This window comes from Globicephala melas, chromosome 12, assembly GCF_963455315.2.
Source record: "Globicephala melas chromosome 12, mGloMel1.2, whole genome shotgun sequence".
NCBI classification, from domain to species: domain Eukaryota; kingdom Metazoa; phylum Chordata; class Mammalia; order Artiodactyla; family Delphinidae; genus Globicephala; species Globicephala melas.
Window position 1 is genome coordinate 19,666,287 of NC_083325.1, and position 17,812 is coordinate 19,684,098.

The window sequence follows — 17,812 nt, forward strand, 5'->3', positions numbered from 1 at the left end:
CAGAAATCCCTTCCACACTGTTGCAGTCAGAGGCCCTGTCTGTCTGGATCCCACCAGCTGTGCTGCAACCCCTCCCTCTCAGACCTCAGTAAGTCCTGGTCAAGGCTAGGGCGCACCTGAACTGTCAGGTGTGAGTTCCATATTCCTGTGGGTAGAGTCAACACCTGGTCAATTTGAATTTTCAAGCGTCACTTGGTTATTTTAATGCCTCGCAAGGAGGCTGAGGTTTCTGGTGACCTCCTCCCCCATGCCTCCCATAGAGACTTTTCCAGGTGAATTGGGCCAAGTGTGTTTCGTCAAATGTGTTTGGAAAAAGGCCCATTAGCTGGCGGTAGCCAAATTTGAAACAGCATTGATGAGCCCCGTTAAAGGTCAAATTGATTACATGGTTATTCAAATGCGCCAACATCCTTCAGTCTGGCTTCATTTACAAAGAAGAAAGTTACAGTTTCCAGTGATGATTAGTTACTCTCTCTCACTTCTTTCCACAACCTCATGGTCAAGTGCTCAAAGCCTCAATGCCTCCCAAGTACCTTCTAATAGGTTCATTCTGTGGCTAACATTTCTTCCCAGCTTATCACAAACCTGGGTAACTTCACTTATTGAGGGAAAAAAAACTTAATGCAGCCAAATTGGAATAACTCATTGTTTTTTTGATTTTTAAACGTAACCAGTCTCATAACCCATACCCTTTTTTAGATGGATGATTCAGATGCATCAAAGGCCATCCTATTTTAAAAACTCCAGGAAGTAAAAAGGAGCCTAACTCTACTTAAATAATCTGTTCAGGTTTCTAATATCTTGATCAGAAATTTGTGTTTTCCCCCCAAATGCTTTGGCTCAGTGTCTTGAAATAATGTGCACAGCAGAGAAGAATTTTCAAGAGGGTGTTACAATTACAGTTGCAGAGATGATTGACAGCTCAAAGGGCCAAGGAGAGCACTTGAAACAGAGACCCATGACATTTGAAAGATATTCCTCATCTCATCTTGTTCTCTTCCTTCGGCTGCCTTGTAAGGGGCCCGTTTGTGATTACCTGAGACAGAAAGGAAGTCATCCACTGAGGTGATGTCATCCACAGCCTCTGTCAGCACTCGGACCTGCTTTTCCCACTGGTCTTTGAAGACATCCATATTGTCCTGAGCAACTTTGCTCTGTGGCCGGGCAGCCAGTGTGAGAGCGGCATTGATGACCTATTTGTTAGAGACAATCCAGGGACATATTGACCACACTCTTTGACAGAGGAACAAGCAGGTCAAAGATCATGTTGAAATCCTGGACCCTGCAGCTTCCACAGATAAGTGGGTTCCCAGTGTTTGGAAGGACAATCAAAACATGAAACTTAAAGTAGGTTATCAACTACTACTAATTTTTGTTTGCTTTTCTTCTTTTTGTAAGATATAGGTTTCAAAAAGTGCTTACTGGACAAAGCCTACTTAGCACAGATGTGGCAGAAATAGAAGTCTTGTTCTACATGCGCAAGCATATAATTTAGTGGTTGAGACACTAAAGGTAAATAGATATGGAGCATTGAAATAACAGTCCAAGACAAATAGAAGAAAGTCAATAGGAGTGGAAAAGAGAATAATCGCCACAGTAATTCTGAAGAGCCTGGAATAGTTTGAAGTTCTTTTTGAGAAAGGCAGAACCTGAAATGGCCCATGAACGTTGGGTAGCACTTTCTAGTGAGAGGAAAGAGGGCAAGGCAAGGAAATGAGTGACATGAGGGCTGGAGCGTAGAAGATCTGAAATATCAGGCTTTGGAAACAAAGTAAATGAGGCTTACCTGGGGACACAGGCTGTCAATCTGGGTGGCTGCCATCCGAACTAGTTTCACCCCTTCTTCATTGTTGGAGATGGAACAGGCCAAATTGGCAACCTGTATTGAAGAGGATTTGAATGAAAATGATGTTGGGACCAAGGGAAAATACACTGTTGCATGACCTTGTACCTTCCCTGAAGAGTGCCACATCCAGGAGAATCCTTTCACAAATAAGATAAAGGGACCCTTCTGTATTAAACCAAATATTACTAAGTCTTCTGTCTGTAGGCATTTCTATCAGAAAAGCAAGGTGTTAATAACAAATCATTGCTTCAAGATTCTTGAGCACACACAATAATGTATTTTAACTGGGTTCTTCTGAACTCTTTCCCCCTCCATCTACACTCTCACTTGAACTCCCTCAGACTCATTATTGAATGCAAAGCATTGTGATTTTGGCCACATCAGTACTAAATTCTGACCAGTGAGAGAGATGGCATAGGCAATGCTTTTGATTTTAAAGAGACCCATAGTAAACTGAAAATTAGTGTCTGTTACCCCAAAGAACCCAAGATCTTCCTGTCACAGTCTGTCAGGAAGATGTCAGTCCACCAGTAGTCAACTCAAATGCTTTCAGGGGCCAGGCAGTTCCGAAAAGTGTGTAGAAAAGCCTGGTGTAATCCAGTAGGCAGTGGGGGGAGTGTGCAGCCAATGAGGACGTGCAAGTCCACTATAAAGGCATTCAAGTTTGATTTTTAAAATATACTATACCAGCCAAAACAGCTGAACTGAATTCAAGTTCCCAGGTCAAGCATTTCAATGTTATTCCTTCTCTTCAAGGAGTGAGAATTGGTAATACAAGGCCAGCCTGATTGGCCAAGGTCAACAGCACACAAAGTTATAATCAAAACACTGATCAGTCCCACCAAGCTGATGTCAAGAGGACAGGAGGATGGGGTTTAGAAAGGGCAAAGGAGAAGAGAAGGGTTGCCAGGGCTAGGAGCAGTAGGGCAAGTAGAGTACATGATTAGCAGAGAGAATCCGTAGGAGCCCTGTGGCCACCTGCCTTTTTGTATCACTTTTTTGTTCACTTCTGCTCTCCAAAACAAGACTGCCTCCCTACTATGCCTTAATGCTCTGGGAGATTCAAGTGCACTGTGTATGTGTATAGTTCCTAATGTGAAAGAAACCTTAGTGTGGAACAGGGAGAGCAGCACAGAGCTGGAGATCAGGAGGCTCAACCACTAACCCATTCTGTAAGTCATGTCACATTTGGAGGATTGTTTCCTTATCAGCAAAAGGAGATGGATAGATGGTGATACTAGGGATACTTTCAAAGATGACCTCAATAAATCATTAGTGCAAAGAATCCCATTTTGAAATTTTTAAGAAAGAACATATTAAGTCTATTACAGTGAGAATATATACTATGAGAAACCACAGATTTAATTCCAAAAGTTATCATGTAGTTTCTTATATTTTATAGTTTACCTTTGATTCTTCAGATAATTTTCACTATGTAACTTAGTTTTCAAAGAGAAAGACAAACATGCCTTTTTATACCCATTCATAGGATACTAAATGCCCAGGGGTATGAGGAGGCTCCTTGGAGGGAGAGCAAGAATGCAGGTTCTCAATTTCAATATTGTCTCCACTCTGCTTTTTTATTAATCTTTGTTATATTTGTATTCTACTGTATTTTGTATTCCAAACACCTGAATAAGTATGTGACATAGAATTGGTGCTCAATACATGTTTATTGAATTAAAGAGTAACCTTTTAATAGCTTTTGAAAATTGCATATAGTGATTTGGAATACATAATAAGTTAAAGATACTCTTAAAGATAAAGTTGTTAGTCCTGTAATTTGGCTGGACAAATTTTCACATTACCTTCTAGCAGATGTTTACTAACGTCATGGAGCTAAACAATAGTTCTTACATTCTAGTCCATTGTTTGAGTCCAGAATGCAGTGGCCCCTGTCCATGGTGGCATGTGAAATCAGGATGGTGTGATGAATTTTTTAGAAAGATATATGTATTTAATTTAAAATTCTGTCTTTTAATCTTAAATTCTTCCCATTTCTGCTGTTAAAAACCTTTCATTTTATGAAATGATGATTTCAGATGATGGTTTTGTTTGCTTTTTATCATCCTTGCTTGGTATGTGACAGAGACTTGAGGTCACACTTTTCCATTGCAGTGAACAACTGCTAAAGAGTTTGGCATATGACTCTATATAAGGACAACAACATGAAAACTTTAAAATGCTCCAGGAATCAGATCTTGGGTAATATTTGCTTGCATCTTTGTAAGATGAAAAGTAAGAAAATACCAGCACTCTCAATGAGATAAAGGCTCTAGACCAAGTATTAAATGGCTATTGACATAAAAATATTTATAAATAAGAAAAAGAAAGGGAACCATATATTATGTATCTTTTGATAGAACGACAGAACACTACCTATGAAACGTTCTTGCCAAAAGCAACAACAACAACAAAAACAACAAAACATGAAAATGATCAGCCTTAGGATCGATTCTCAATTTACAGAAATCCAAGAGACAAACATGTAAAATAAAACCACATGGATGCCATCATGAAAATCCTGATGGTGATAACTAGTAGAAAAAAGTCAGACCTTTATAGATCCTGAATAGACAAATAAACCATTATATAAATATCCATAAATATTTAAATGAATTTTTATATATATGTACATTGTAAAACAATGAAAGAAATTTAAAATTCACTAAATATTTGATGATATTAAGGGGTTAATGTTTAAAATACCCTAGTAATAATTCAGTTATTTTATTTAAAGTGTCCATAGCTTTTATATATTTTTTTATGTAATGTTTTAAAATACCCTAGTAATACTTTAGTTAAGTGTCCATAGCCATATATATATATATATATACACACACACACACACACACACACACACACATATATCGAGATGCTTATGGATGAAATTATATGTTTGGGATTTGCTTCACAGTTATTTAGGGTAGGGGAAATGGGTGGAGGTATAGAAAAAATGACTGGCTATTTGTTCAGAATGGTCGAAGCTGTGTGATACTATATGATGGTTCATTATACAGGCTCTACTTTAAGATATGATTGAAATTTTCCATAATAAAAGTGTTTTTTTTAATGCAGTAACTACAATCTATTATATCACCAGCTCTGATAAAATACTTTCTTGCACTTGTATGAGTCTCAAGGGAGCCTAGTATAAGTCAGGGAGAAGCCTGAGTATGGTTTAGAGGTAAGGCTTGCAGACGGCAGAAGAGTGTCAGCCTAAGCACAGAAGGGAATACTGTAATGGCTTGTATAAGGCACAGAGGTGGCTCTCCAGACCACACAGTCTCCTGCACATGCTGGTGGCAGGTCCCCAGGCAGGTCCCTGGGAATGATGGGGCTGAGAAGAACTGGGCTCTTGTGTGAGGGAGATGCCAACCAGTAACTTCCACATTGTGATAAAAAACAAACAACCAAAAATTTTTTTTGTATCCTTTGAAATGTTTCTTCATCCTTTGTTTAATAAACTCTATTATGTCTCAGATCTAGTGTGGGGACTTCATTGCGCAACAGAATCATAGTAGGGGAATAGTGCTAGCAACACTTAGCAAAAATAAAGAAGTGACAACTCCCAATAGTTCTTCAATTACTTATTCTCTTTAATTTACTGATTTATAAATCCTAAAGCCTGGCAGCCTCCACTCTGAAATGTACTCCTGCTGTTTAAGTCTACTTAAAATCAGAATTTCATTTACATTGTGTTATATTCTACAACATTCTGAAAATATTTCCAACACGATGCTAAGGATTTCACTATCTCCAAAGGCAGGCTTCTGTATTTTAAACTGGTCATGGACACAATCCAAATTCCTATCTTCCTTGTTTTCCTTTGGTTTGCCTTTGTGTTTCTCACTGGACTCATTGACGTCATGGTGACTCTGAAGATGGTTTTATATATTGTGATTTTGAGAACTCTGGCAGCAAACACTAAGTTTCAGTCTTGAGGCAGCTCCTAATCAATAATGCAGCTTGAAATGCCAGTGAATATTTCAACACCAGTACAAGGCTACTGCACACAGTAGGTACTTAATGATTGATTTCAACTAACTGTTCTTTAACTACAGCTCTTATGTTACGATATCAGAAACTCTTTGGTGAAATAAAATGTCCTATGTTTCAAATCACAATATTTTCTCCTTTTAAAAAAAAAATTTGGCATGATAGTCTTCCTAAGGGGGGGAGGAGGGGAAGAGAATAGTAGAATAGAATCATGAGACATTAGAAAAAAATTAATTGGAGTAAAAAAATGAAAAATATACCATTAATAGATCAGTGTTATGAGACTGCAAACCAAAATTGAGTGATATGATTATATTTACTAGAATTTTGAAACCTGCTTGAATCAACTAAATAGGTAACATTTACAGGCTGGTGCTGGCCTCTGCTTTCTCCACTCTTGAATTGTTTACAACTTAGCTCAGGCAACAAGAGTCAATTGGCTTCCTGGGGGCTCAAAAAACAACAAAGTCTATCATTAACTATTAAATGTTGGGCTATTTAGATTGATCTATGATTTCTGAAAGTGACTAGGCCATGAGTAAAGGTGGCATAGTGCCTTGGTGAGCTAATTGCACTAAATTTCCCAAGACTCTCTCAGGAAAGGAAACCCTCCTCCATGACTTCTGAGAGCATAATGGATTTGGGGAAGTAAAAGCTAAAAAGACTTGGCCAAGTCTTCTATCCTTGACTTAGGTGCCTTAAAAACTGGTTATCTTGGGGGAAAGAAGGAAGCTTAGCAGCCTTAGCTACGTTGTATGCTGCTGACTACAAGAGCTTTAAGGGTTCAAAAAAGAAATGATCAGTACTCCTGGCTGGGAATCAAGTAAACACATCATGGAGAGGTAAGATATCCATCTTATAATGCTTTTCTGATTGCCTGATTAGAACAATTTTCTGGATGCTCAAAGACTATGATATTTTTCACTCTTCTGGAGGCACACTGGGTAAATAGATAAATCAAACAATAATATAATTAGCAGTTTTAGAAAGACAATAAACTACCAGGGAGAGCTGATGCTGATTCTCCTAAGAAAGGAACTTGCTCCTTAAACCAAATCTGTATGATTGGCATCCATTCCTGAACCCTTTAATCATCACCTTAGCTGACCAAAAACAGATAGAGATATTCCAGGGACAATGATGGCAGAGATAAAAGTGACAAAATCAAGAATGTGTGGAGTCCTCATAAAAATACATTGTGATTTTTAAAAATGCAAGATGTTTTCAATCAAACACATGTACCAAAAAAACACCACACAGCTCGAAGTTCCTCATGAACAGAACACTGTAGCTATCAAAGTTGTCTGTTTTTTGTTCCTTGCTGTTGATCTATTTTATTTTGGTTTTTATTATTTTTTATTTAAAAAAAATTATTGGTATAGTTGATTTAAAATGTGTTAGAAAAGAATAAAATACCTAGGAATAAACCTACCTAAGGAGACAAAAGGCCTGTATGCAGAAAACTATAAGACACTGATGAAAGAAATTAAAGATGATACAAATGGATGGAAAGATATACCGTGTTCTTGGATTGGAAAAAACAACATTGTGAAAATGACTATATGACCCAAAGCAATCTACAGATTGAATGCAATCCCTATCAAACTATCAATGGCATTTTTCACAGAACTAGAACAAAAAATTTCACAATGTGTATGGAAACACAAAAGACCCCGAATAGCCAAAACAATCTTGAAAAAGAAAAACAGAGCTGGAAGAATCAGGCTCCTGAACTTCAGAATATACTACAAAGCTACAGTAATCAAGAAAGTATTGTACTGGCACAAAAACAGAAACATAGATCAATGGAACAGGATAGAAAGCCCAGAGATAAACCCACGCACATATGGTCACCTTATCTTTGATAAAGGAAGCAAGAGTATACAAGGGAGAAAAGACAGCCTCTTCAATAGGTGGTGCTGGGAAAATTGTACAGCTACATGTAAAAGAATGAAATTAGAACACTTCCTAACACCATACACAAAAATAAACTCAAAATGGATTAAAGACCTAAATATAAGGCCAGACATTATAAAACTCTTAGAGGAAAACATAAGAAGAACACTCTATGACATAAATCACAGCAAGCTCCTTTTTGACTCACTTCCTAGAGAAATGGAAATAAAAAGAAAAATAAACAAATGGGACCTATGAAACTTAAAAGCTTTTGCACAGCAGAGGAAACCATAAAAAAGACAAAAAGACAACACGCAGAATGGAAGAAAATATTTGCAAATAAAACAACTGACAAAGGATTAATTTCAAAAATATATAAGCAGCTCATGCAGCTCAATATCAAGAAACCAAACAACCCAATCCAAAAATGGGCACAAGATCTAAATAGACATTTCTCCAGAGAAGATATACAGATTGCCAACAAAAACATGAAAAGATGCTCAACATCACTAATCATTAGAGAAATGCAAATCAAAACTACAATGAGGTATCACCTCACACCACTCAGAATGTCCATCATCAAAAAATCTACAAACAATTAATGCTGGAGAGGGTGTGGAGGAAAGGGAACCCTCTTGCACTGTTGGTGGGAATGTAAATTGATACAGCCACTATGGAGAACAGTATGAAGTTTCCTTAAAAAACTAGAACTACCATATAACCCAGCAATCCTACTACTGGGCATATACCCTGAGAAAACCTTAATACAAAAAGAGTCATGTACCATAATGTTCATTGCAGTTCTATTTACAATAGCCTGGACATGGAAGCAACCTAGGTGTCCATCGACAGTTGAATGGATAAAGATGTGGCATATATATACAATGGGATATTACTCAGCCGTAAAAAGAAACGAAATTGAGTTATTTGTAGTGAGGTGGATGTACCTAGAGTCTGTCATACAGAATGAAGTAAGTCAGAAAGAGAAAAACAAATACTGTATGCTAACACATGTATATGGAATCTAAAAAAAAAAAAAAATGGTTCTGATGAACCTAGGGCCATGACAGGAATAAACACACAGATGTAGAGAATGGACTTGAGGACATGGGGAGGAAAAAGGGTAAGCTGGGACAAAGTGAGAGAGTGGCACTGACATATATACACTACCAAATGTAAAATAGATAGCTAGTGGGAAGCAGCCACATAGCACAGGGAGATCAGCTTCGTGCTTTGCAACCACCTAGAGGGGTGGGATAAGGAGGGTGGGAGGGAGATGCAAGAGGGAAGGGATATGGGGATATACGTATGCATATAGCTGATTCATTTTTTTATACAGCAGAAAGTAACACAACATTGTAAACCAATTATACTCCAATAAAGGTGTTAAAAAAAAAAAAACGCAATGAGATATCACCTCAAAAAAAAAATGTTGTGTTACTTTCTGCTGTATAGCAAAGTGAATCAGCCATACGTATACATATATCCACTCTTTTAAAATTCTTTTCCCATATAGGTCATTACGGAGTATTGAGAAGGGTTCCCTTTGCTACACAGTAGGTCCTTGTTGGTTATCTATTTTATATATAGCAGTGTATATATGTTAATCCCAAACTCCTAATTTATCTCCCCACCTCCAGCTTTCCCCTTGGTAACCGTAAGTTTGTTTCCTATGTCTGTGAGTCTGTTTCTGTTTTGTAAGTAAGTTCATTTGTATCATTTTTTAGATTCCACATATAATTGATATTTTATGATATCTGTCTTTAAGAAAAATTTGGTTTTGTGTGGACATCACAGACAGAAAGTAGCTCTGTCTCAGTAATGCCATAGTCTTGTTTGAACACTTACAAGAAAAGCCAAAAATACCTGGAAGGCTGCTCCTTAATTAGACATTAAAAATCTCAGCTATAGTATTTAGGCATTTAACTACAAAGTGATATGAGGTACATCAGAAAGACAAGAATGTTTTCTTCTTTTCTGGTCCTGGAAATCAAATTACATTCTTAAATATTTGCAGTTCTGTTCAGTTCCAGACACCAGCACATATTCAGTGTATTCAACCCCCACTTTATCATTTCACTAATTTTTACAGCTTCAGGTACCATATGGGTGTTTTAAGAAGAGCACACTATTGAAATAAAGCAGAATAGCAATTCAGAGATTTATAAAGCACTTGCTTCTCATGTTAATATTTCATTATCATCATAAATTTGAGGATAAAATGAACTTATTTACTATTAAAAGGGAATTTATGGAATTTTCAATCACCAAGGTCATATGAAACCATAAGGACAAGAGACGATGTCGTGAATTCCAGGCAAATGTTATTCTCTATGATGATCATAGCAATGAAGAGAGCTATGGTCTCAATCTGAAGATTTATTCAGTTACCTGCACTGATACAATTAGGACACAAAATGATGTTAACATATACATGCCTATCTGATACAGAATTTCAAGGTTTCTACAAAACATACCTCCTATATTACAGATGGAGAATTCTTTAATTCAGTAAGAGACAAAGCAATACACTTCCCTGAACTCTGAGAGGCAAGACAGAAGCAGCCAATGTTATGCCAAAGGAATTCAACCTTAAGAAGACAAAGAACTTCCACAGAGATGGACATAGGAGTAGATTTAGTGACCACCTTCACAGCTTGATTGGAGCAGAGCTCGAAAGTTCTGGCTGTCCCCAAAAATGTTTGCAACAGTGTCTCTCTTTCACTCTGAGATATTATGAAATGCTTTTAAAATGTAGCTACTTATGGCAATAATAAAATGAGCTAATGTTTGTTAAAAAAAAAAAATGTAGCTGCCTCAGACCGAGATGAGTTTATCAACCTGATTACCAGTAACTGAGGCTCTGAAGGACTGAAGAGGCTTAGACAACAGGGATAGTTTGATCAGGGAAGGATGGCTTAATAGAGGTTGGCAGCTGGGGCAGCATGAAGACGCAGAAGGAGAGGAAAAAATGAGAAACGCTTTTTCTTACTTTTGTTTTAAAGGACCTCACTGAAGCATCTGACATTCTTGATTATTCTATATGTTTTAATGTTTAAAAATCATATGATGATCAAGAGGCTGGGCTCTGGAGGCAAGCAGCCTGGGGTTTACATCTTGCCAGCCAAGAAAGGTGCTTTGCCTCTGTGAGCCTCAATTTTTTCAACGATAACACAAACTGGTACTCACAGATATAGAGAACAAACTAGTGGTTACCAGTGGGGAGAAGGAAGAGGAAGCAGAGCAAGATAGGGGTGGGGGAGTAAGAGGTACAGATTATTAGGTATAAAATAAGCTACAAGGATATATTGTATAACACAGGAAATATAGCCAGTATTTTATAATAACTATAAATGAAGTATAACTTTTGAAAATTGTGAATCACTATATTGTACACCTGTAACTTATATAATATTGTATAGTAACTATATTTCAATTAAAATTCTTCTGTTTTGTAAATAAGTTTATTTGTATCATTTTTTTAAGGTCTGCATATAAGCAGTAGCATATGATATTTGTCTTTCTCTGTCTGACTTACTTCACTTAGTATGAGAAACAGACTCATGGACTTAGAGAATGAGTTTATGGTTACCGGGGGAATGGTGTGGAGGGATAGATTGGGAGTTTGGGATTAACATGGACACACTGCTATATTTAAAATAGATAACCAACAATGACCTACTATAAAAAAAAAATGCTGATAGAAACAAACAAACATACTGGTGATAAGGTTGAAATGAAAATGGTTACAGTTATTAACCCAGTACCCAGCAAGGATTTGAGAGATATTATTTTCATACTGTGCATTTTATTTAAAGGTCACTATCAAATAAATACTTTAATAATATCAATCACTGATGCATTCAGCCATTCAAATATTGAGTACCTTAGATGTACCATATAGTGAAGATACAGAGGAGATCAAGTTAAGCATGATTTATATTCCTTAGAGAAGCTTATATTTAAATCAGACAAGTAAATGTATTTTTATAGTTCACATCATGAAGATTAGTACAAAGGAAATACAATGGAGGCAGTGACAGAGAATAAAGGGAGGTCAATTTTATGTGTGATTATTGCATCCTTCAGTTACAATTTTTATAAAGTTACAATCTCAATATGTACCCTTTCGTTACTGCTTAATCTCTTATATCGCAAATATTTCCAGTGTCTGTATACTTGTAGTCAATTTTTATAACAGAATAAAATCACCAAATGTTTTCACTTTATTATTTGGCAAGTCAATTCCCTGTTGCCAGACATTTAAAGGACTCTCCAATGTTTGCTGTTACTAAAAACAGAGTAACATACATCTTTAGGCATCCAGTTTTCGCTTCTGTCAGAAGTGGACTTTCTGGGTTAGGGAGAATGTTACGGTGCTTGTTTACATATGGCCATTGCTTGCTGAAAGGTCCCTAGCAAGGCATGATTTATTACCTCTCCAGTGTCACCAGCATTAGCTCTACACTCCTGGACACTGTTTCTCCTTGCCTTCTCGGACACCTCCTCATCTGAATGCCTTTCCAGCCTTCATTCTACAAACCACAAGTATAAGTCGGGATTGCTTAAAAAGTCACTTCATTTTCCCAGCTAGACTGTGAATTCTTGCAGGACAGAGGCCTTCACTACACCTAGTACATAGCTGGGATCACAGGTACTCAATTCTAATTTTTTGAATTTATTAAACCCCACAAATTGCCTTTTTGCAGTATAAAGTAGAACACCATTCAACTTGTCATAAACTAGTCATACAAGCTAGGAGGGCCCCAAGTTCTACAATCTGGAGTTGCAAGCAAGTATATGTCCTCCATGCCATCCTTTCCACAGTTTATCATCAAATCAGCTTTCAGAAGCTAAGACCAAATGAAACCTATACAACATCTTGCCACATGGTGCTGGGGAACAGTTTCTTCTTAATCCCACCAGTCTTTGTACCCTTGCTGGTACTTACACACCTGTGAGGACACAAATCTGCATTCCTAGGGCTCCTCAGGGATGCTGAGCAGCCTGTGTTCTCAGGTATACACACACCACTAGCCAATAACTGTTCGCATGCCTCTGCCCAAATTAAAGTGATCAGTCTGCCCTGGTGACTCTGATGAAGGTAATCGTCAGTTCACATTCATGAACAAATTGATGTGCCTGCTTTGTAACTGAATCACTCAGCATAAATCTATACCCTTCATATATAAAAACCTCAGTGGCTTAAAATAATGCAGTAAAGCATCACCTAATGCCTTCTTGATACCTGTTCATCAATAATGTGGTTGTGTGAAAAGGATAGGAGGGACTTAGCATGTGTTATCTAAAATCATGCAATGAATGTAATACCCTTTTCATTACTATAGACCTTCTGGGATTTTGTTTCCTCCAACCATTCATTGAGAAATTAAGTTATTACTCTCCACTACTATTTGGTCTCTCAGAGTCTCATGTAAGTAAATAAAATCTTAACGTATTTCCATATAAAACATGTTGACCTTCGTATATGTGAGATGGATCCCCCACTGCCTATGAATGGAGCCAGAGCTTCAGGTTCTGGCTCTAGCAGTGAAGAAGGGATGCACTGAAACACCCAGGGAAGGTTTGAAGAAGATCCAGATAATAAATGAGTACAGCCACTCTCCGTAGCCTGGTCTTAGACATTTCAAGATGACAAGTGGAGGGGTGGAGTCAAGGCCATAACCACAGTGAGGAGGACGGACTCTAAGCATCCTAACCAATACTGAACCTGTGACTTCAGCCCTTTTTGCACAGAATTCCAACTTGATGAGGGAAATAGAAATCCCTACGTCCTCCACTTTATACTCCAGGGTTTGTTTTCTTTGGGGGGAGGTGCCTGCACCAATTAAATGCTTAGCAATCAGCCAAGGTTCAGTTCAAGGTCCACAAGTCCATGAAGACGTCCCATTCATACTGGCCAATAAAAATAGATCTCTCTTCTAAACCTCTTCAGGCTTACTACCTGCCTTACTGGTGGCTACTTTCCGCAAACTGTTGTTTAATTCATTACTTGTGGTATGTGCAGATGGATGGATGGGTACATACAGAATTAAATATGCAGATACACATAGATATTGTACATCTTCAATTCAATTCCAACCTCCTTGAGAATAATGGTTGTGTTTTATTCATCCTCGTGGCCCCTCTGGTTCCCTGTACAAGATTTCACACACAACAGGTATGAATGTGGTTCCAGGGCAGCCTCCCTATCCTGGATGTTTTCTTATCTCCTGCCCCCACCTGCACTTACCTCTATTGAGTCCTATACCCTCTTATCACTGTTAACCCATCAAAGGATGATAATTGATCACAGTATTCACTAAAGTAGTATTTTCTCCTCCTAGGAAAATATTCTCTAATCTATCCCTCCTAACATAATACCTTAACCCAATTAAGATACTCCCAAGTCTTGAAGAACTTGAAGGAAAAATGTACAGTGTAGAAACTTCAGGCTCCCCAGGTAAGCTGTTGGGGAAATATTTAAGGGTAGGGAGTTTTCTGTAAGCTCTGTCATCTTTATCTAAAATTTCTTCTGTCTTTTCTTCCTCTGACCACCTGTTTTTGTAAATAAAGTCTTACTGTAACACATCTCTGCCAATTCACTTATATATTGTCTATGACTGCTTTTGAACTACGAGGGGAGAGTTGAGTATTTATGATAGAGACCACAGGACCCACAAGCCAAGAATATTTACTATCTAGCCCTTTATGAAAAAAAGATTGCAAAGCCCTAGTTTAGGTGAAAACCTGGGCAGAAAAAAACGGTCAGTTTTATTAGACCTGTCAAATATGCCAAAGCAACTTCATAGCAGGAAATGGGAAGGCTATCATACTGTGGTATTTACGGCACAAGTCCCATCAACAAATTAAGTAGGTCAGGAAGGGGCACATATCCGTAGCCTAGAAAACCACGTGCCCCTCCCAGGTCTATTTAACAGTGTTAAGTTCTGAGACAAAAATAATAATAAAATAAAAGTAAAAGGAGGACAGGAAGGTGGAAAGAGAGGGGAACAGACACCCAGAATGACTTCTAGGATGTTCTCCACTACCCATGCTAAGTTTGCTGGTGAGCAGAGTCAAAAGAAGCAAATATGAGTCTGTGATGCCATGTGTCTTACGTCCCAGTATAGCCCATCAATCACCCCTTCCTGAAGCTAGAGGATCACTCTCCACTCTCTGGGCTTCTTTGAACTAACCGAGATGATCAGTTTTGCAGTCTCTCATCTACACTTATATTCTCCTTGAACTTCCACTTCATCTTTCACTACTTCTCCACCTAACCCCTTGCGAGTCTTCACCCTGGGCTTCACCAGTGTGCACAGGTAGCCCAGTCAGAAACCCAGGGTATATCTAACGGAAGGTACTGGTCCTCCCCGGGGGCTCCTTGGCAGACACCTGTGCTTGGTCACTGCAATGGGCCGTTGTCTGGAGGAGAAACCCCAGAAACCGGTTTCACAACTTCAGAGGGCTCCCAGGTAGACTAGAGTAATATGTATGGGGGTGGGGGAGATGACCTGACTCTGACCCTAGGCTACACAAGGAAAAAGACTGAAGAAATGACCTTCAAACCAGCCCCATAGCCTTATCACCTCCTTCCCAGCCCTCAAGCATCTATAAAAATTCTTCCTCCTCCCATTTCCATTGTCTCCCGGAATCTTTCTAGGCTCAGTCCCTCAAATCTGCTTGCCCCATTTTACCTGTCCTCCATTACCAGCTCTTCCTTTCTTCAGTTCAGATCTGTTCTTGCATTCTTCCCTACGTTCTCTCGTGAAGCTTCAATTCTCCCCCTAGTGTCCAAGTCCCAGCTTGTTTGGGTGCAGATCAGAGCTCCCCTTTTCCAAGGCTTTCCCCACCCATTTCTTGCCCAAACCAGGTGGCAATCCAGGTCCCTCAGTCATCACAGAGGAGAAGACTGAGACCTCGTGCTCATTCAACAATGTAGACAAAGCCATCCTTGTGTAGCAGCATGCTCTGATAGTCTCCAAACCCCTCTTCCCCTTCCATGTGTTTACACTCATCCTTGTTCTACTTTCTTTACCTGCCTTCATACTCTGGTTCCTGATACCTGCTTCAAGTTCTCCTTTGTATAACAACACCTATGAAAACTTTTTCCTGGCTATCCAACATCATTAACCCAGTGGATACACTCTCCTTCAAAAGTGAAAGCATCATAACTGCAGCTATGAGAGCATTTTCGTACCTCTGTCCTGTGTGACACACACACAGCCAAAGCCTCTTGATTTCATTGATAACCAAAGCTTTTACAAGTCTCCCCCAAGGTGGACAGTCCCTTGTGGAGTGCCCTGCATCCCCTTCCTTCTATGGGCCACAAGCCCCACCAATACTTGCAAACATACCAGTGTTTTGCTCAGCTTTGAAATCAAACACATTTCTATGATGCCCAGAGAATAGGGCAGAGCTGTGCCAGAGGGTAAGCAGCAGAGTTATTTCATGTGATCTGGGAACCATCTCTGAAAGGGCCCTGCCACATGGAGTCGCGTGTCTTCTAAGGTGACCTTCAAGAAGCCACCTCCACCTTGTTAGGCAACAGAAGCTGCCATCACAGTCCAGCACCATGGCCAGGCTTGGACCCCAGATGCATCCTGGTTTCATCTGCACACCCTCAGGAGACCATAGCCACATCTAGATGGAAGGAGCAGCTGTGCTTGCAAAAGCACGGGTCAGCTCCCAGCCAAGGTCATGCTCATAACCAATGCTCGAAGGAATAGATTGAGCCCCACAATGCCCTTCACGTGTGCCTCAGCTTAGCAACTTTCTACAAGAGAACTGTTTTTGCTGTCATCCTCAGTGGGTCACATTTTTCCCTAGCTGAATCAGTCATCTGGGTGAATGGCCAGTCAGCCTGACCTTTAATCTTCTATGTAATAAAGACGGCCTTCTGACGAATAGTCCCAGAGAAAAACAAGTCATGAGGAAATTCTATGCATCTTGTTTCTGTTTAGCTGTGTGCCTTCCAGCATAGCTGTTTACCTAACTGTGGCCTTTTGCCTCTAATAGGCTCCACATTTTTTTTCCCCATGGGATCCAGGTTTAGCAAACATACTCATTGTGGAAACACCAATAGTATTTTGTGTGTACACATAGAGAAAAGGAGAGAGCTATGAAGATATTTGGGTCTTTTCATCTATGAAAATGCTCTTAGTTAAGTAAGTGATAGTTATGATTATTGTTTTAACATTCCCTGAAGCCTAGGGAAATTTCTAACTTTTGAAGAGCTTAATACCTATATCTCACAGTAGAATATATTATACATACGGTTATATAGGTATACATTTTTTCATTGGCAATATTTAGTGATGAAATATGAGTAACAATCTATGCCCATGGGTCAAATGTAGCCAATGGCTTGTTTTTATATGGTCTTCGAGTTAAGAATGGTTAATGTGAGACATTATCTGTTCCACAGAGTCTAAAATATTACTGCTCTTAATAAAAGCTTGCTAACCCCTCGAATATGGTAATATTCTGGTGTTTGTCAGGTTGTAGGCCAGGACATGAATGGTGTCAAGTACCCCAGTCCTGAAACTCTTTGCTTCTGTTCAGTGAGGCCCTCTGTACTCCCATCATTTCCCAAGTACTTCTCCAGTGATGTTCTTCAAAGGCAAGGACCTTTTGATTCCTCATCCTTTCATGTATTTATATTTACCTAAATTCTGTTACATCATTCATCGTTTCACCAGATGTAACTTTTCCAAAAACCCAGTCTATCCTCAGGGACTAAAGAGCTACTAAATTTGAGAATGTTCCAAAGAATGCATCCAAGACTTTTAATGGAATTCACAAAGAATCAGTGCAAAAAACATGTTGGAGGCAGTATGTCTAGAATATGGGCAAAACTCCCAAAGGGTCTACTTGGAAGAAAACAGCACTCTTTGGGTGAATATACTTCTTGTGGGAGTTGTATCTTGTATGTACCAGGACACATTAGATCCAGAACAAGGCCTGAAGGGTGCAGTGCTGCCCATGGTTCCAGAGTGAGAGATGACGAGGTGAAGTTTTGCTCCTCAAACCATTGTCCACAGGCTAGTACACTTGTTTTGCCTTCTT

General features: G+C 38.9%; 1 protein-coding gene across 2 annotated transcripts in view; it reads right to left on the reverse strand.

The window, feature by feature from the left end:
- Positions 1 to 17,812, reverse strand: part of CTNNA2 (catenin alpha 2) — a 1,193,101-nt gene that overhangs the window by 105,495 nt on the left and 1,069,794 nt on the right. For both annotated transcript variants that reach the window (XM_030837530.2, XM_030837533.2), the window contains exons 10-11: positions 1,787 to 1,879; positions 1,037 to 1,193 (exon numbers count right to left, since the gene is read on the reverse strand). In XM_030837530.2, coding sequence (XP_030693390.1) covers positions 1,037 to 1,193; positions 1,787 to 1,879 — 250 coding nt within the window. The remainder of the gene's footprint in view (positions 1 to 1,036; positions 1,194 to 1,786; positions 1,880 to 17,812) is intronic.